Here is a 21,602-nt window from a genome sequence, read left to right on the forward strand (position 1 = left end):
CACAGTATCATTCAAAAGAACTATAAATTCCAAATATTTCTATTCTAATCCAGTTACTTATTTCATGAATATTCATTTTATACCTTCAAGTAAGAAAACGAAACTTTTTCAACTGTAATCATATACCAAAAACTTGCAGAACAAAGTAACCTAATAAATTAGCTGTAATAATCACTGCATGGGGGAGCCTGGGTGCCTCAGTGGGTTAAGCCTCTGCCTTCGGCTCAGGTCATGATCCTGGGGTCCTGGGATTGAGCCCCGCATTGGAGACTCTGCTCAGCGGGGAGCCCGCCTCCCCCTCTCTCTCTCTGCCTGCCTCTCTGCCTACTTGTGATCTCTCTCTCTGTCAAATAAAAAAATAAAAAAAAAACTTAAAAAAAAAAATCACTGCATAGCACTTCTAAATCTTTAAGTCAAAGTATCTTTAAGCCATCATCTATACTGGCCATAAATTACTCTGCCTTTGGTAACCCAAAGTATAACTCAGGATTTGGTGCAGTTCTTTGGGGAATGTCATTTTATGAACATTGATTTTTATTCTAGAGTGCTTTCAGGACCCTGATCATTTGATGTTTGCAATTATTTGGTTTCTGAATAGCTAGTATGCATTAGCTGTAACAAAGGTAAAGAGGAGAAATATAAAGAAAAAATTCTTACCCAAGTATTTTTGCACAATCATCATAATACTTCATGGAATTTTTCACAAAACTGAAGCCATTGACATCACAGACATAGGACTGTCCATTGGCCCGTAACAAATCAAAACCACAAACTGTTTGCTATTTAAAATAAATTAATATTTAAAGTTACATTTGAATTAGGATCCACAGTTTTTCAGTCTTACAACATATCAAATTTTATAAACGCCTAAAAATTTACTACTGGTTATTAGTTGATTTCATAGTAAGTAATAAATAAAATTACCCACCTCTAACCTGAGTACTCTGAAAATATATAAAATATACCATATGACCATTTGAGTTCCCCCATGAAATATAGAACCAAAATGTGTAAGAGATAAGAGAGACCAAAAAATAACATAGTATTATAAGACGTTCTTCAAGTAACATTTAATTAAAAAACAAGAATAAAAGTTTCTCAAGGCTTTGTTAAATTTTGTCATAGTAGAAATTCTACTGCTTTAATCTAAAAATGCATAAAGCAAAATAGTTTTGAAGATATGTCCCAGAGGAAATGTCCAATTATCCCTATGAATCTTTTTCTTTTTTAAGAGATTTTATTTTTAAGCAATCTCTACACCCAATGGGGGGGTTCAAACTCCAACCCCGAAATCAAGAGTTGCAGGCTCTACCACCTGAGCCAGCCAGGTGCTCCGCCCTCTGAATATTTTACACCCTGACAACTATATCCTTGTGAGTACCTGAAATACATTTACTTTATTCGGGAGAAGAAAACAGTTGCAAGGTATGAATCTCCTGCTCAGGCTCCTGAAATTTTCTATCTTCTGCATCTTATATTCAAATTATCACATACTAGTATAATGGGATTTTAAGTCGTGTCTTTTGGAATCCTGGTATTACAAAATTAAAACAATTTATATAAAGCTATTAAAATGTATTTATAGACAAATATTCCTTCCACAAAAGTGGCTTCAATATATTAAGACATAAAGGATTATTTAATAACCAGTAATACACTAGTCTTTACATTATATGCCCAAGACTTCAAAAGGTAAAGTTTATCCTTTAAAAGATCAAGTTGTACTACCTCGGTTTAAATCTTTAACATACATTATTGGAAGCCTAATGATATAGACTGAGGGAATTAGTCAAATGTTAGAAATAAAAAGTTTTCTTTAAGAAATGTATTTGTATTGCTTTCATGAACACATTTTAACATATACAATAAATGGGCTAAAGGATGTATTGCCAAAGCTAGAATACTGCTAAGGACCTTTTTTTTTTTTTTTTTTTTTTTTTTTTTTTTTTTTGTGCTAAGGACCTTTTTTATTCAACAAAGCAATCATTTATCAATTCTGAGTAAATAGTACTTTTAACCAGTTGTTTTTACCATGTTAAACAATACCTCTAAACACTGGTTAATGCTACTGGTTTAGTTAAGTCCATCAAACTTTAATTTCTGAATAAATTGGCATGATTCCCTTTCACATAACACGGAAAGAATACAGAGAAACAAAGGCTTTCATTTACTGTATATTTTTATTAATGGCACTACAAGAATCTCCTGAGAAGTTATATAAACAGTTCAAATGTATCATTTTTAATCTTCTGAGCTGATTTCTCCTATTAAATGCCCATGTAACATTTCTTTTACTCAAGAAAGAAAATTAGAATTTCTTTTACAAGGGTCTATGTGGCCTGTAAAACATCTTACCTTAAAAGCAAGGCAGACTTTCCAGGCAATTAATTTCTCTCGTGCATTAAGAATAACAGGGTATCTAACTTCTTTTCCCTCACTGTCTCGTTCCACCTTGCCATCAAGTGCTGGAGATTTTCGAGCTTCAGCATGCGCGTAATCTGGACCCACCGTATAAACCTTTAATAAATGTTAAAATATATACATTAAAAATGCATATATCATATAAAATGTATTAAATTTTAAAAAGCAAGACAACAAATCAAAAGAAAAAAAAATCAATAAAAAATACTTCAGTCTCCAGACTGTTCTTTTCACACTTCTTTCTATTTCACATGCCAAAATTTTCAATATGCTGGAAAAGATTATAAATAATTAATTACATGGCAAAACTGGTAACATGAAGTTCTGTTCTCTACAGAGAATGATTATACTGAGCGACATGAGGGAACACGAGGTTGTATAGGATGTGATCTTTCCCAAATTTTTTTAGCTTAACCAAAGGAGAAGTATAAATAATTATAAAAACGTTACAGAAGGAAGTAATAGCCAAAAGAAAGATTAAAAAATGGGGGTGGTGGTGAGGGGCAGCATACACTGAAAGGCAGACAAGAAAGGGAACAGCACCCTAAGTAAAGGTAGTAAACGCAAAGGCCAGCATTAAAAAGCACGATGTATTAAGGTAAGAGTAAGTTATCTGGTGCCATTTATACAGTAAGAAATAAGGTTCATAGAACAGACTGGGAAATATTCTGTATGCCACCGTTATGAACCTGATTATTACCCTATGGTCAACAAAATCCGTAAGAGAATTTTAAAGGAGAGGTTCACGATCAGGTTTATACCTTAGAAAAAAAGATACTCTCATTAGACAGAGATTAGTTGAAGGTAAAGCAATTAAGACCTTATCTGTCACCCAAGGAAATTTCAAACATATTGTTATATTTCACTACAGTTGTCACAGATCTCAGAGCATCATTTACACTAATCAGTGCTTAGAAACTAGTGGCTATTAGACCCTTAACCCACTATATTTTATTATTTAATGTCCTTTTAAAGAAGCACACATATTATTGTATCACAAATTTGGTTTTTAAATATTTTTATAACTACATTTCCAAAAAATTTGTCTCCCCGGCAATCTTGTTTTGGGCATCAAAGAACATGATTCTAAAACAAGGGTCCACGGGCTTCAGACTGCCAAAGGCATTCATAATACAAAATAGATAAAGAATTCCTAGTCATAAAAAGAAAGAGATCCAGAATAGAGTCTATCCTTGGGGTAATCTCTTTTTCTGTATCACTGGTAAACTAAAGATAAAATTAAAATATACTGTAATCAATCCTACCTTTACATCAGTACCATCTGTGGGCATAAACTCTTCATATATATATGAGCCTGTTTTTCGTACATTGCTTTCTGGGGAATAAACACTACTTCTACTGCCAATCTGAAAACAAAAGATGTCCACAAATATAAAAACTAAGTTATTCATCTCATTTTTATAATATAACCTCTTTATTATCTATTTCCACCTTAGATATTTCTAAAAACCTTTAGTGGTGCACAAATATTTAACAACACTTACTATAGAGTTGACAGTGCATTATTTTCTGTTGTAATGTAACTTACATGTAAGTTAAGTAGCATAAGAATACAATGAACAGTAAGAATAATGCTCCTAAGATTCAACCATGTTCTTGCTTGTAACCCTCTTTTGTTCACTTTTTCCACCACAGAATTTTCCACTGTATAGGTACACCATAATTCATTCATTTTATTAATGAATATTTAGGTTGTTTTCTAAGCTTTAGCCAGTCGAACAGTGTTGCTTTCAATATTCTTGTAAGTGTCTCAGGTGCAAGGGCATTTCTAAGGTACACAATACAAGTAGAATTACTAGGTGATAGAATTACTAGGTGCTCATATTCAACTTACAAAGATAATGCTAAAATATTTTATGAACTGTTTTAACAATTTAGAGTCTTCTAGCAATGTATGTGAGTTCCCACTGCTCCACATCCTCATCTATAATTGGTATTGTTAAACTTAATATTTGCCACTCTAATGGATATAAAATAGTACCTCACTGTGTTTTACTTTGCATTTCCATAATTGCTTGTAAGTATACGTGCATCTTTGATCTTAATACACTGTTAAATTATGTTGCTAAGAGGTAAAAGGCTATATTAATGTACATTTCTGCTAACAACATTTGGGCTTATGCCTGTTTTGCAACTATCTCGATCTTTTCGATTTTTTGCCAATCAAAAAAGTAATTCAATGCCATTACCTTTTAGACTTCATTTGTATTTATTTTACCATGGGTACAGTTTTGAGCATACTTTCATGCATGTAAATGTTATTGATATTACTTGTATCTATGAATTATCTATCTTGGAGGCCATTTTTCTTAAAAACTACTGATCTTTGCTTGTATTTCTCATATGCCAGATACAAAATTGGAAGAAAGAAAGAAAATCAAGTAATTTTCTTGGTATTTTGTAAATAGAAATTTTACAAAAACAACATTAAATAACTAAAATAACATCTTGCTTTTCTAACAAAGAAGGATATGTTTGAATTTATGCCTGAATGATACATTTCTATTTAATTTTAATTCTACCGAATACTTGGTTACTTTTAGTAGTATTTCTATGAAGTATGAATAACAGTATCCCCTAGGATAACAAAGGTTTACCTTTCGAAAAAGTCTTTGACTTCCACCACCTGCAGATGTGGGATAGTAAATGTAAACATTGTGATCCTCTGCACTGACTGGCTTTTCTACAAATGGCTTTTGAAAAACTTCACCATTTACTTCTACATGATCTTCCCCTTCAATCAGATTGCATTCTAAAAATCAAACATAACAGCAGGAAAAATTACATATTGTATATTAGCTACATTTAACATTATTGTTAAAGTTTTTACTAGAATAGAGTTTACAAAGAAAAGTAACTGTGGCTAATGTATGCTTTTATTTTAATTAAAAAGTCATGCAGAAGCGCCTGTATGGTTCAGTTGGTTAAGCGTCCTCCTCTTGGGTTTCAGCTCAGGTCATGATCTCATGGGTCTGAAGATGGAGCTCCGTCTTGGCTCCACACGCAGCAGGAAGTTTACTTCAAGATTCTCTACACTGCCCCTCCCCCAACCTCTCTCTCTAAAAAAATAAATCATCTTTAAAATAATATTTATGCAAAAAATATACACCAAGATTTATGATCTATGACATTAAAAACTACAGTTATTCTTCAAAATCTTATGAACCTGATATTTTACCTTATCATCCCACAGAATTCAATATTAGATATGAAATGATGCCAACAAGAAAGACTGAGAAATCTTTCTAGATTGCTATCATCTTCTGAAAATTATATGGAATTATTTGTATCACAGATACCACAAAACATGAAATTACTTAAGTTCTTAAAGTAACCTATATAAAGTAAGCAAGCAATCCAATCAGGAAGTTTTTTTTTTGCTCTAGACAAATGAGAGAAGTTCCCTGTTACTGATAATAAATGCTATATCTAGTTTTTTAACAAAAGTTGCTTTAAAGTACAATAAAATCATCAAAATTCCCCAAAATACCCTTGTCAGAATATTAACTCTTAAAGCAGATAAACATTTATCTTGGCTTTTTAGAATGTCACATATAACTTACATGTTATGTTTTAGATAACCAGAAAAATGAAGCAAAGGGTGCTTGAGAATATTAATAAGTAGTAATATTTCTGAATTCCCAGTCATCAGAAATTATGGTATCTTAGCATGAAGTTTCTAATCCTGAATTCAACAACCATAGATAAATCACCTGATTACCGATTACCCGTAATCAATACAAATTTATTAAGCATGTAATTCAAAAATTCTTTATGATTCCCAGATATATGTTAAATGCAGAACAAAGAAAAGTAGGATGTATAACTCTTAAATTATTAGTGGGCTTTTTAGCTTATAGTGGCACACTTTAACTGAACATAATGCTTACTTGGCTCATTAAAAAAAAAAGTAAATAGAATAGTATGAGTTCTCTGAATTTCTTCTACTTAATTAGAAAGGAAATAACTCAAAAGTATGTTGAGTGACAAAAGGTAGCTTGCTCAAAATCTCATATTCTTACCTTTGGGATTATTTGGGTCACGGTTCAAAATTGCATAACGAGGAAGTAAAATACCTTCAGCTTGAAGAATACTATATACTTCTCTTCTGAAGAAAAAGGAAAACGTTTTTTTAAATTTTATTGCTCTATTTGAAGAGTACATTATTACTACTGTATTACTTTAAAAGGCATAGATATCAAGTCTTATTTTTTAAATAAACAAATCATTTAAAAATATTAAAAATTTCTAAGAAAACATTCAGCCACATTAGAACAAAAATGTATGCACAATACTTTATGTGACATATTAAAATACTAATATTTAAAAGTGGGAATAAAAATGTATAAAAAGAAATGGTTAAATACGAAGTTGTTATATGGCAATGACACCATATTATCTATTAAAAAACTTTATACTCAAAGAATATTTAATGACATGGGAAAATGTTCATAGTATTTTAAAAGAAAAGTGACCCTCATTTTGCAAAATGTAAGTGGATGTATGTGTTGCTTTCTACATGAAAAGATATGATAGACAGTAGTAGGGTTAAATGCCTTCTTTATGCTTTTATTTTCCAAATTTCTTAAAGTAAGTATACATTTACATATATATGTATATATTTACAACATAGAAGCATGTATTAATATGTAAATCTAGGGAAAATGTTTTAAAATGTTAGCTATTGATAATGTTACTATTTGGAAGAACAGAAAAAAAAAAAACAAAACCAGAAAACTATAGGGCCTTAAACTTTATAATGCATTTTCACACATATAATCTCATACTATAATGCTAACACAAAAGAAAACTAAATGTTGGTGAAATTATATGGTAGCCATCAGAGTGAAACATCACTCAAACAAAATAAATAAATATATTTGTATTCTACAGTTTTTCTTAGAAATCCATGCTTTCAGCCTATAAAATGAATGCTAAGATATATCATGAGATATTTTTCAAAACAGGTGCACTATTCCATTTAAAAAAAAAGTCTGGTTACAATGAGCATAACCATAATTTCATCTTCAGTCACATGACAGAGAAATTGTTCATAGTTTCAAATTGAAACTAAATTTTCAGTGGTTCAGTAGGCTCTGGAAATTAAACAAACCTCGTTTAAGTCCTTGTTCCACTATTGACTGAACTACTTGTGACTCTGGGAAAATTTATTCATCTCCCTGAGTCTCAAGTTTCTTCATCTATAAAACTGGGTATAAATTCCTATTTCTAAGTATTATTTAGAGGATACCACAAATAAATGTATATGGAAACACCTGATGTCAGCTTACAGTAGACACTAAATAAATGTTATTTTTCCTTCCCTTAATTCAGCCATCTCCATCACTCACCTATCTTGTATGAGATACTGCATATTCAAGTCATTGATTACAAATGGATTCCTGAGTTTTGCATAGGCAACTGCTTTGTCCAGTGGAAATCCTAAGAACACATATTATTAACATATTCTGTATAATCTCAAGATAAGTTGACATCTCTAACTTTATCAATTTGATTCTGTATCACTTCCCATAAAAGGTTAATTTAATTATGCATGTAATTGTTTTCCATACAAAGCATGGAAAAAACCTTAAAACTTTACATGTATTAATAATAAGTCTTATTTTTTCCTAGTTAATTTGATTGATAAGACATAACAAGCCAGTGGCTATATAACCAAATATAGAGCACTGACATGTTAGTCAATGCCTGATTATTCAAAGTGACCTAATAACAGGTTAAGATTACTTCTGACACAAAAGAGAAATCTAAACATAAATAAGTGTATCACAATCACTTGGTGATTAAAAAAAAACAAATATAACTTCTTCTCACTTTAGTTTGATATTTATACATATAAATTGCCAATAATTCAAAGAACTCATGCACCTTTAAAAACAGCAAAAACAAAAGTTAATTCATATACAATAGATATGCTTTAATGTAAAATTTATGCATAGAATCATACTTGCTGTTACTAGGTCACTGTTAAGGTATTAGAAATTAACTCCCTAAAATTTCTAGACTTTGATAAAACTACTAATTACATGGAAAACAAATCAAATGGCAGACACAGTAAGAGGTCTAAAAAAAAAACCTAAAGCATTTAATAATTATACCGCACTCTCTGTATTGACACTAAAAGTCTCCAATTTTATTCGTCAATACATATTATTAAGAGATGGTGTGGCAGTATACCATAGAGTCTAATAAAACAGGATTCAAAATCCTGGCTCCATCTTTCATTAGCCATGTGACCCTGGGTAAGTTTATTTAACATCACTAAGCCCCTGATTCTCAGCTGTAAATAGTTATTACACCAGTCTTATCTAGTAGAGTTTTTGAGGAACTCGAGAAAGGAGTATATATAAAACAGTATAGTCCCTGACAGAGTAGGTTCCCAATAAATATTTAATATTCCTTAAATGACAGTATTTTAATAAATATCTATGGAAAAGAGTAAAAATCAGTAAGCATGCATAACTTTAGAATTTAACCTTGGGTACTACAGTATTCCTGTGAAGACACTGTATTTTGTACTATTATCAGAACAGTTGGAGGGGAAGTAAGTACAAAGGCACACTGAAGTTAACAAAACTAAACAAACAACTATGGTCAGTTAAAAAAGATTTATTCCTAAATTCCTCTTAGTTTTTAAAATTTAATGGAAGTACTCTATATCAAGAATTACTTCCACAAACTACAAACCCTTCTCGTTTTGTAAAGACTCAGAAGAATTCATCACCTGTCATCAAGACAGCTCAATGTCTATGATTTAAAGCATCTTAACCAAATTCAGCATATAGGAACCGCTGTAACGGTTTTCTGGTTCTGTTACTGCTGTGAAAGAGGAACTTCTTCCTTACCAAGAGACAGCATATGGGATATGACCTTAGATAGCAGCTAGTTTTTACAGGCAAAAACAAATAGCTTTGGAAGGAAAAACCATGTGGTAGTAAGGGAAGACCACTTTACCCTGAAGGATAAGCCAATTTTAAGATTCTCTGAAGTAAAGGACTTCAATTTATAAAGACCAGGGCCTTGGCTTATCTATAGGATATAGGAGCACGAAAAATCTCAACCATGTTCCATCTCCTTCTTGCTGAAGGAGAAATGTCTTGAACACCTAACTAAAGTAAAACTTTAACACAGCTGGAGATTACGTGTTTTGGTAACAAAGTGATTTAATATGAATACATTTATAACTGAGCATGCATCTTTTAAATTATAATTCTTAGAAATTCACTTAATTCACAGATTCTTGGGTTATAAATTTTCAAATATTCACTAATAATTTTGATTTGTGGGTTTTACTATGAAGGCATACTTTACCATCAAGTAATACTTAAGTTTAATTAATATTCTGTTTGATTTATAAAAGAAACCAAGTAAAATTGAAAATTCAAAAATTATGCTCTTTAGAAATAATATATGAATATGTATATGAGGAAAGATAGATCATTTTCTGTATGGCAAAAGCATATGGCTAAAAATATCCAATAATTCGAGAATTTATTCTAAGTAACTTAGAGTAGCTCAAACAAAGATATGCATTAAAAGAGTTCATAACAACCGTATTTCTAATAGTGAAAACTGGAGACTGTTAGGATAATTGGTAACCATGTCATAGGACAATCTCATGACAACACCCTATGCTAAAAATTAGGTCTTTGGGGCACCTGGGTGGCTCAGTGGGTTAAACCCTCTGCCTTCGGCTCAGGTCATGATCCCAGGGTGCGGGGACTGAGCCCCGAATCGGGCTCTCTGCTCTGCGGGAAGCCTGCTTCCTCCTCTCTCTCTCTCTGACTGCCTCTCTGCCTACTTGTGATCTCTGCCGGTCAAATAAATAAATAAAATCTTTAAAAAAAATTAGGTCTTTGAAGAATGTAATAGAGGGGGGAAAAAAACTTCTTGATATAACTAACAAAAAAATTAAATATAGAATTACATATACACAACCACAATAAATTTGTTTAGAAAAATACACAGAGAAAAAAATGACTGAAAAGAAATACATAAAAATGTTAACATCACTGATCTGTGAGATGGGTGAATTTAATTTTATTTTCCTGTTTTATCTAATATTCTACAATTAATATGTATTAGGTTTATTATAAGATGATAAAGGGAGTTCCCACCCCATTCTTTAATACCTTTAGAATGGAACGAAATAAGACAATCACATAAAGGCCAGTTTTCTACTGGTTCATTCAAAATAACATCTTCTTCAAATACTACTACTGTGATATATTTAAATAAGGAGATCCGTTCAAGAATTTCCTTCATTGGTTTGGATTTGGATTTCTTTGCCATGGAACATATTCCAACCACAATCTGTCTTTCTGGTGGCTAAAACAGAAAGAAAACAACAACAACAAAAAAATCAAGTTGACTTAATACAAACTCCAAAGTAGAGCTATATTAAATCTTTTTCACAAGTAGATGCAGGATGTAATCAATACAAATGATACATTAACCAAAAAAGGCATTTTTTAAAATTACATTTTTGTTATAATAAATAACAAATAATAGAAGATAATACAAAAGTCTGGAAAACGTTCACTTTCAGGACATTGTTACTATTTCTGTTCTGATTTTAAACTTAAAAAGATACTCCTTTCTTAACTACCTCTAGTACTTATTTACCTTTGCCACAACGGGAAGGGAAAAATGAGGGCCAAAACCGATCTAATCCAACGAAAAAGACCAATGAGAGTGGGATAAAAAATTCTCTTGCCTAAAATAAGATATTCTGACTACAAAGCTGTATTATACAGTGTTAAACTATTTTTGTAGTTTGAGCTTGAATAGGAGTTGGTCAACAACAACTTGGAAGAAAATTTTGGAGAAAGCCCAACTGCTAACAGAGGTGTCAATGTTCTTTGAAACTCCAATCTTCATACTAAATATCCCTATTTAATGGTGCTGCTCATCTCTGACACCCTTGCTACAGCCCAAAGGCCATGGTTCATCCTAAAACTTAAAAAAAACAAAAAACAAACAAAAAAAAAAACAGGATATAGAAATACTTTTTAAGTAACTCACAGGCTTACAAAATTACTCAAGATTCATTCTGAGATCTTTGCATTCAAGTAATGAAGAGTTTTATCAAATAAATAAAGCTGTGCCCAGTTTCTTTTTTTTGTAATTTCTCCCTCTTCCATATTTTATATGTTTCACGTAATATTGTAATCTGAGCTCAGAAGTGTTTTACTAGACTTTCTCTTATTGTAAATCTAAAAATAAAATTGGGTAACATCAGATTTAAATTACTATTCTTCTTGTGTCTAAAATTAGATTTCTTGGGGCGCCTGGGTGGCTCAGTGGGTTAAGCCTCTGCCTTCCGCTCAGGTCATGATCCCAGGGTCCTGGGATCAAGCCCCGCATCGGGCTCTCTGCTCAGCAAGGAGCCTGCTTCCCCTCCTTCTCTCTCTGCCTGCCTCTCTGCCTACTTGTGATCTCTGTCTGCCAAATAAATAAATAAAAATATTTTGAAAAAAAAAAAGGAAAAAAAATAAAATTAGATTTCTTCATTCCCTCTTCTAACTCATGAAATTTAGAGATCAAACTGGTATTGAATTTGACTGTAAATCCTAATCTCCCTGGGATCTGCTGTTTTTCTCCCTTGATCATCCACTTTTATGTACCGTTATTCAATTCTTTCCCAAATAAAAGCCTCTACATAGCTTATGATGTTCCTAATGAATATTTCCCCACCAACAAAATATATTTGCAAATGATATATCCATTAAGGGGTCAATTTTTATTTTTTATTTTTTTAAGGGGTCAATTTTTAAAATATATAAAGAACTCATACAACCCAATACCAAAAAAATCCAATAATGCAATTAAAAAATGGGCAGAGGACCTTAACAGACAGTGTTCCAAAGAAGATATACAGATGGGCAAAAGATTCATGAAAAGATGCTCAAAATCACTAATCATCAGGAAAATGCAAATCAAAACCACAATGAGATATCACCTCACACCAGTAAGAATGGCTAGTATCAAAAAGACAAAAAATAGCAAGTGCTATCCTGTACTGTTGCTGGGAATGTAAAATGGTATGGCCACTGTGGAAGATAGTATGGAGGTCCTTAAAAAAATTAAAACTGTTATTAATTATTATATAATTAATATTAATTTAAAAATTAATAGTGATAGTATATAATTAATCACTATTGGTTAAATACTTGATTAATTAAATTAGTATTTATTAACTAATTTAATTAATTAATTAAAATACCATATGACCCATTAATTCTACTTCTGGGTATTACCAAGAAAACAAAAACACTAATTCAAAAAGACATGCTGACTGCATCCTTATTTACAAAAGCCAAGACATGGAAGCAATCTAACTGTCCCTCAATAAATGAATGGATAAGGAAGGTGTAGTATATATATTAGTCAGCCATAAAAAAGAAAAAAATTCTTGTTACTCACAACAACATGGATGGACCTACAGAGTATTATGCTAAGTGAAATAAGTCAGTCAGAATGACAAATACCCTATGATTTCACTTAACATGTGAAATCTAAAAACCAAAACAAAAAAAACAAATAGACTCAAATACAGAAAACAGACTGATGGCTGCCAGAGGGAAGGGGGGAGGTGGGACGGGTAAACATGCTGAAGGGGATTAAGAGATAGACTTTTAGTTATAAAATAGATAAAATTGTAGAGATGAAAAATATAGCAGAGGGAATACAGTCAGTAACAGTAACTTTGTATGGTGGCAGATGGTAACTATATTTATCATGACGAGCATTTTGTAATGTATATAATTGCAGAATCACCATGTTGTACACATGAAACTATTATGTCAATTACACTTCAGTAAAAAAAAAAGCATCAACCTAACATCCCCTATTGTTTTAAAATTTACAAAAAGGCTACTAAGTTAAATTTTATTTATTACAGATCTATTTAGTATCTATTCATTAGCTAAAATGATCTAGAAACTTCCAAGTTTAAAATGCACAAATAAACCCGCATTATTTTTTTTTTTAATTTTATTTATTTATTTGATAGACAGAGATCACAAGTAGGCAGAGAGGCAGGCAGATAGAGAGAGGGGGAAGCAGGCTCCCTGCTGAGCAGAGAGTCGGATGTGGGGCTCGATCCCAGGACCCTGGGATCATGACCCGAGCTGAAGGCAGAGGCTTTAACCCACTGAGCCACCCAGGCGCCCCTAAACCCGCATTATTAAGACAAAATTATAGAATTTTCCTATTAGGTAGAACCTCGGAAGCATGAAAATAACTTTAAAACAGATCTTAATTATTTTGACAGATTTAATGTCTAAAATGAAATTCATACCTTTATTTTTCTGAAATTCTTTTCTTTAATCTTAAAAATAGAATGATCTGGAACAAATCATTTTATCAATCTGTAGGCCAAATGAACCAAATCAAGTTTCTCAAAAGTGTCAACTATGCATCATAAATGTGAACTCAATTTAATTAGTACCAATATTCTAAGAATTACACTAAATGCTGAAGTTAGATAAACAGAAACTACCTATCCTCAAAGTGCTATGAATCGAACAGATCACAGTAATAATGTAGTACTTTATGCTATGTGGAATACAAGTATATGTCAAGGTACAGAAATAGTACTGAGGGGATACCCAGGTGGCTCAGTCAGTTAAGCGTCTGCCTTTGGCTCAGGTCATGATCCCAGAGGGTCCTGGAATAGAGCCCCATGCCAGGCTCAGCAAGAAGTCTGCTTCTCCCTCTCCCTCCACCCCTCCCCCTGCTTGTGCATGCTCTCTCTCTCTCAAGTAAATAAAATCTTAAAAACAAACAAACAAAACTACTGAGGAAGAAGTATTCAAATCTACCAGGAGAAGGGGAAGAATGTATAGGGAATATGAGCAAGGTTTTGAAGAATGAAAAACAATTCATAAGGTACCCCTCAGAAAAGGGCATTTCACAGAGATGAAGAAATACATACAAGAACAAAGAGGCACAGTACAACATGGAATAATACGTGAAAAACAAAAATTTGATATTGTTTAAACATTAAAGGTAGAAGGGAGGAGAGACTAGTACAGTTCTAGATATAAGGGACAGACAATATTTGTAAGAAATGGACTTGATCTGTCAGTGATGTTCACAGATGAACTCAGAACTCAGGCGAACAGGGGTAGGCTAGCAGAGGCTGAGTCAATAGTACTTTCTAGCTTAAAGCAGACAGAAAAAAATATGTTTTATTCATTGGACTTCTGCATAACACTTTAGATGATGAAATATTTTGCTGGTAAGAGAAGCCTGAAAATCATTTTCTTCTGGGATAAGGTGGGGGTGGAATAGGTTTTGAGTGAATGACAGTCTCATTGGCATTTCAGATGTGTTACAATGCTGTGAAAATGGTTGATGAAAATGGATGCAAAGAATCATCCAATAGCTATTTTCGTTTTTTGGGGTTTTTTTCTACTCTTACCAAGTATAACAGGTTTTGATTTGAAAACAAAATTATGAGGGCGCCTGCATGGTGCAGTTGGTTAAGAGACATACTCCCGATTTCGGTTCAGTCCTGAGATCAAGCCCTGTTTCGGTCTCTGTGCTCAGCATGGAGTCTGCTTGGGACTCTCTCTCACTCTCCTTCTGTCCCTCCCCACCACCCTCTCTCTCTCTGTCTCTCAAATAAATAAATAAATCTTTAAAAAAATTATCTTTTCAACTGGAAATATAAGAAAAAACAAACGTAAGGTTGCATCTTAAATCAGTTTTCACAGTAAAGCAATCTACTTCTAAAGGGAAAACATGTAAGAAAAATGTTGAGCTCTCACCATAGCACATCACCCAACCACCCCCACTCCTCATCCCTCCCACTCCCCTCCACTCCAGCAGCCCTCAGTTTGTTTCCTGAGATTAAGAGTCTCTTATGGTTTGTCTCCCTCTCTGGTTTCATCTTATTTCATTTTTCCCTCCCTTTCCCTATGATCCTCTGTCTTGCTTCTCGAATTCCTCATATCAATGAGATCATATGAAAATTGTCTTTCTCTGACTGACTTATTTTGCTTAGCATAATCCCCTGTAGTTTCATCCATGTCATTGCAAATGGCAAGATTTCATTTTTTATGGCTCTATAGTATTCCATTGTGCTATGGTAAGCACTGTGAATTGTGTAAGACTGATGAATCACAGACCTGTACCCCTGAAACACACAATACATTATATGTTAATAAAAAATAAAATAAAATGGCAAAAAAAAAAGAAAAATGTTGAGCTAGTGTAACTATAGTAAAATGAACATAATAAATGTGTGTTATTCCCAAAGATTCGGTACAGCTATACATCCTGGTAGATCAGATCAAAAAGAAAACAAGACTCATGTTCCTATACACCTCTCTGGATACTTGAGGTAGCCTCTCCATCTAGTCACACAGTTACAGACTTCTGAATAGTTAATATATAAGGCTATCTTTGGGTCAACCACCACTTTTATTGACAACATGACAAACTTAACGAAGCTGCCTAAGTCCTTCTTTAGTACCTTTAAAATTATCTCCTTCAACTTATTTCTTTATCTTCATGTACTTTTTAGGTACTTCTGTATACAAGAAACCCTTTTGGTTTATGGCCCTGATTATTCTCTCCTTGCCACGCTTTCAACTGAATCCTGTGTTATGCTAGGCATATCAGTGAACATATCATGAAAGACACTAAAGTTAGCATCATTAAACAACTTAGAAGTCTGACCCTTAATGGATTTCTTGCCATACCATAGATTCGATAATGTTACTAGTGAAACATAATATGCTTTTTCAGTGTAGAAGATTTCCAACAAATTTCTATGTGCAAAAATGTCTTCACAAGATACTATTAATTCTAGATACTATTAATTCTAGATATTAATTCTAGATACTATTAATTCACCCTGACAGTGATTAGTAAGAAGCCTATATTGTACTGGTCTTCTCTTGCCAAAAAAACAACTTACAGACTCATCTTCTTCCTCCTCATCTTCATCTGCATGGTGGAAGAAATGTCGGTAATTTCCTGAGTTTATTTCTGTATCTTCAGGCCCAACAAAGAATCTGGGGGCCTCACTCATTTTTATTTCATTTGGTACAGATATAAAGCACTATACTAAAACTGCTTCTAAATAAACCATTCTCTCTATACTAGCTGACAGAGCTCTGTCGCAGCTTGTTTCTGCTTATACAATCACTTGAAATTGTGATGACAGTTAGTTGGCAAATGTTCTTCTGTTCTCAGATATCATTGTTTCATTGTTGATGAAGTTTAAAAGGCAAAGAGTGAAGTTATTGCTTCAGTGAGTTGATGCAGTAATTTTTTCTACCTAAAATGCAATGAAAAAATTAATTTTGGAGAATGTACATCAAAAATGTTCATGTAAATGACACTTGTAAAATCCTGATCAGTAAATTGATGCATACCTTCAAATGAAATGACATTTGCTTCCATAAAATATAAAAAATTAAGCTCTAATCTTCAAATCTACATTTTAGCAATTTGACAAACTGATTCAAAATAAAAGGATAGTACCAAAATAACAAAGTAACAATAACAAAAATACACACTAAATTCTTCAAATCCAAAAATATCTAACAAATGAGAAAATTATTCAAATTATAACAAAATTCCATTAAAAGCTAAAAACCTCTGCAATGCACTTAAGAATACCTGAATAGAATGAAAAAAAAAAAAAAAAAAAAACCAAACCCAACAACAAAAAGTGTAATGTGGGTTTAAAACCCACTGACATCTATAAATCAATTTGAAATTTGATTAAACCAATTTTTAAAAGACTAACTAGAAAGTTCAGGGAATAAAACCGTTTTGCATTCTAGTCTCAAAAAAAAAATCAACAAAATAAAATTAGAATAAAAACAAGATTTCATTATAACAGCAGCTCTTAAACTTTTAAAAGTCAGAAATTCCTTGGCTAGCCTAATAAAACCTACAGATCTTCTCCTCAGAAAAACATGTACATGTGTAATAAATTCTGCAAACAATTTTATGTGACTGACATCCAAGCTTTTCTATATAAACTGATGCCTATGAACACCAGTTTAAGAACTCTCATATAACAGTGATTATCTCAAAACATCTTTACCAAAGCTGTTTGTATTACTGTTCCTTGGTCATATTAAAACTAACAACCTACCAAGATGAAATCACATATCAAATAATTCATTTGCTTATTGGTAATATAGTAAATTATTTGATCAAATATTCTTAGAAGTTGGATTATATGTTAGAACCACAAAGTCTAACCCCAAAATGCTTTTTCCTAAAGATCTAATTCTAGTTTAATTGGTGGCTCCCTGTTAAATATTAAAACCCTAGTGTACCTAGCCAGGCTTCACTTTATGCAACTTTAAATTAAAATTTCACAGTGTTACGAAATTTGAAACAGTTGGTGATTAAAAAATTAAAGTAAAATACTTGCTCATGAATACTAAATACTGCTCAACTCTGATTTTTATATTGGAAACTACCATGCTACTAACTATCCACACTCAAAGAAGTGGTACTCAAACTTCACATATCAGAATCACCAGAGGGCTTGTTAAAATACTAAACTAAAAAAAAGTCTCGAAGTAGGACCCAATACTCTAAAAATTCCAACACGATGCTCATGCTGCTGGCCTGGAAATCACACATTGGGACACACCGCTCTAGACTTTGACAAAATTGGGTTAGATAGCTTTTGCTGATAACTGTCCTTAACTTAGTTAAGTTGTTAACTTAGTTAAGTTGTCCTTAGTTCTGTATCCTTAACTAAGTTACTGAAACTCCAGCCACCATCTGTAAAACGGGATAAATCTCATTAATTATTATGCAAATTAAATGAAAATGAAGATACAATGGCAATTAGCACAAGGTGAGCATTTAGTAAATGTTAGCTATGCATTTATCTTGCTGGCTCTTATAATTAAGACCTATTTTAACTGGCTCAGAGCAAATATAAACAATTCAGTTTCGAAGGTACCTACTTAGCACCCACATAATGAAGCCACAGAAACTCCTTTTTGCTGTTGCGGCTGACACTGGAGACTTCATGACATGTTTTCCAGTCTTACCACACTGCTTGAGACTATCACGAACACTATTGCCTGGAAAAAAACACTCCTCTCCTTCACAGATCTACCACGGTCAAAGCTGCTTAATTCTTAAAATGATACCACTGATCAACCATCCATCCTACCCAGTATTCATAAACCCACCTTTCTTGAAAAGCCTGATTTTCCTGAAACCCTAAAAGCAGTTTCCAATGCAAGCACTGTTGTAAATGGTAGCTCCAGTTCCAAGGCACTATTACTGCAGCTACATAATAGGTTATTAAATAGGCTTCTGCATGCTGGCAAAGGCAGCCAAGCATCATTTAGAAGTGTATACAAGAAAGCCCATGCCAAGTTTCACAAAACCCTCACATTGATTTTTTTTTCCTTCTTCAAACATTCATACACTATCTTTTTGCTGAGCCTGTCTCTCCTTCTACTTATAATTCACTATTGCCCTTGAAAGTTCCAATTCCTCCTTTAATAAACAACTGCAAAGTCTTCAACAAATGCTTTTCGGACAACTGTCATGCTTCTGCCAACCCCTAAATACACATCAGCATCTTTCACATCCTCCATGATCCAGAGCATTTGAGATGTATCTCTCCAATTACCCGTTTCCATTAGAGTTAAGGTTTTTCCTCCGCAAATTTTTATTGTGAAAGATTTGAAATATTCAGAAAAGTTGAGAGAATGGTTCACTACACACATACATTCATATACTTACCACTAGACTCCAACAATTGCTAACATTTCACCATATTTACTTTCTATTTATATACACATATACTTGCTCTATCATTTGAAAGTTATAGACATCAATTTACTTCATTTCTATATACTTCAGTATGCATCTCCTAAAAATAAGGACATCCTCCTATATAACCAATTATCATTTCCACTTAGGAAAATTAATAGTTCCTTAATACTATGTATATGTAGCTGTGCCGGTGCTTTTAGAGGACAAGGACCTTATCTGTATATTCCTAGTACTTAACTGGCGCAGAACATTTATGTGGGTGATCAATAAATGTCCCACCAACTGTTAAGTATAATATCCTCACCGCAACCACCACAAAAGTCATATGAGTTTAAAACTTAAAACAGCAAGATCTGACCATGCAACTCTGAAGGTTCTGCACATCAGCTTAGTCATCTGCTTTCAAAAAACCCATGCTGCAGTTAGTCTTTTGGTTTCTGAACTATTTATTTCTGCCTCACAATAAGGAAGCTCCATGAGGACAGAGATCATTTCATCAGACACAAAAACAGGCATACTGATTTTTTTTTTAATGAATACTTTCAACCACTGAAAATGTTAGTGAAGAAACTGGAAGCAAAGAAGCATAATGGTAAGACAACAGTAGTATAGGGGTGCCTGGGTGGCTCAGTGGGTTGGGGCCTCTGCCTTTGGCTTGGGTCGGGGTCCCAGGGTCCTGGGATGGAGCCCTGCGTCGGGCTCTCTGCTCAGGGGGGAGCCTGCTTCCTCCTCTCTCTCTGCCTGCTTCTGTGCCTACTTGCGATCTCTGTCTGTCAGACAAATAAAATCTTAAAAAAAAAAAAACAACAGTAGTATAATTAAGAACACAGATTTTGGAATCTAATAAATGTGGTTTCTAATACGTATTTCATAATAATTTTAAATGTTTACTAGTAACAAAAGTGTTTTTAGTTAGGACAAGTTAAGTGGCCTAAGTCTCAGAACCTATCTCAGTAAAGTGAAAAGAATAATATAACTCATGGAATTGTTGAGAGAAGTATATGAGAAAATACGTAAAGCACTTGGCACAATTAAGAATTCAGTTACTGGGGCGCCTGGGTGGCTCAGTGGGTTAAAGCCTCTGCCTTCAGCTCAGGTCATGATCCCAGGGTCCTGGGATAGAGCCCTGCGTTCCCTGTGTCGGGCTCTCTGCTCAGCAGGAAGCCTGCTTCCCCCTCTGTCTCTGCCTGCCTCTCTGCCTACTTGTGCTCTCTCTCTCTGTCAAATAAATAAATAAAATCTTAAAAAAAAAAAAAAAGAATTCAGTTACTGGCAACCGCCTGAAATAAAAACTGTATTTTTTACTGAAGCCTTTTCAATAGCAAAACAAAACCCTATCCCAGGCTCGGGCAAGGATGCTGGGTACTAAAGCCAGCCACGCTTCCTACTACTTCCCCATCTAAGCCTTCCAGCACACTGAAGCAAAACAAGTATCACCCACAGGAATCCAAAGGTCGCCAACTCCCAGAAGTCGTCCAGAACCTAGTCCATGCGATCCTGTGGTCCCCACCCTCGGTCCTTCTCCCTCGAAGCGCGCGAGGCGCAGCACACTCGAACTGATTAGGTGAGGCAGTGACCTGCAGTCTCCGTTTTTACTCTGGAAAAGCTGCAACGCAAGGGCCTTTCTGTTCTTCTGAAGTGGCGGGTGCAGGCGGCGAGGAGAAGAGGGGTAAAGACTGGGGAGTGAAAATAAAAATAGCCGTCGCTACCCACATCAGTCCCCAGACTCGAGGCTGCCTACTTTGGAGGAGCGAGCCCACAGCCTGGAGTACCAGCCGGACGCTCGGCAGTTTCCTTCGGTTTCATCTGAAATGTCGAGTCTCTCAAGCCCAAGGAATACAGAAGGGAGGCAACGGAGGAGGAGAAGAAAATAAGACGCGAAAAGACCCTCCGGGCTGGAGTGTCACGCCTCCATGCCCACGCCGCCTTTCGCTCTGGCACACGCCCCTAGGAAGAGCGCGTGTCTAAGCTCCGCAAAGCGCAGAAGACAAAGCAACTAACTGCCCAGCAGCGGCCTCGGGTGACCGAGCTCGGCACCTCGGTTCTCCTCGGGTCTGAGTCCTCACCTGCTACCGCTGCAGCAGCCACGCAAGCTGCAGAAGATAGCCGCGCCCTTCCCAGCTTTCGGCTTCCCCTTTAATCCCAGAGACAGGAGGGAAGTGGTCAGCAAAAGACTCCAGCTGTTAGCGTGGACGCAGGTCTCCTCTCCACAGTAGCAGCTGAAGGGCCACGCAGAGGTACTGCAAAGCACTACACCACCTCCCTTATCTCGGTCACGCCTCTCCCCGCCCGCCTCGGGTCTCACACAGAAACCTCACCGGGCGGAACGCTTTCCGGCAAGTGCCAAACGGCCTGCACGG

General features: G+C 34.4%; 1 protein-coding gene across 14 annotated transcripts in view; it reads right to left on the reverse strand.

Annotated features, from left to right (window-relative positions):
* The window catches only part of PPIP5K2 (diphosphoinositol pentakisphosphate kinase 2), a 78,149-nt gene extending 56,622 nt beyond the window's left edge, over positions 1 to 21,527 (reverse strand). For 12 of the 14 annotated variants that reach the window (XR_013966857.1, XR_013966858.1, XR_013966859.1 and 9 more), the window contains exons 1-9: positions 21,309 to 21,527; positions 16,394 to 16,756; positions 10,596 to 10,791; positions 7,794 to 7,884; positions 6,465 to 6,550; positions 5,040 to 5,194; positions 3,687 to 3,788; positions 2,356 to 2,517; positions 658 to 779 (exon numbers count right to left, since the gene is read on the reverse strand). Coding sequence is in view for 9 of the 14 variants with exons in the window: in XM_080804157.1 (XP_080660283.1) it covers positions 658 to 779; positions 2,356 to 2,517; positions 3,687 to 3,788; positions 5,040 to 5,194; positions 6,465 to 6,550; positions 7,794 to 7,884; positions 10,596 to 10,791; positions 16,394 to 16,507 (1,028 nt within the window). In the remaining 5 variants the exon portion in view is untranslated. Of the gene's footprint in view, positions 1 to 657; positions 780 to 2,355; positions 2,518 to 3,686; positions 3,789 to 5,039; positions 5,195 to 6,464; positions 6,551 to 7,793; positions 7,885 to 10,595; positions 10,792 to 16,393; positions 16,757 to 21,308 lie in introns of those variants that run through there. The other 2 variants (XM_080804151.1, XM_080804153.1) reach the window with 2 other exon arrangements.
* Positions 21,528 to 21,602: the final 75 nt, after the last annotated feature.

The sequence above is a fragment of the Martes martes genome (assembly GCF_963455335.1).
Source record: "Martes martes genome assembly, chromosome: 5".
Classification (NCBI taxonomy): domain Eukaryota; kingdom Metazoa; phylum Chordata; class Mammalia; order Carnivora; family Mustelidae; genus Martes; species Martes martes.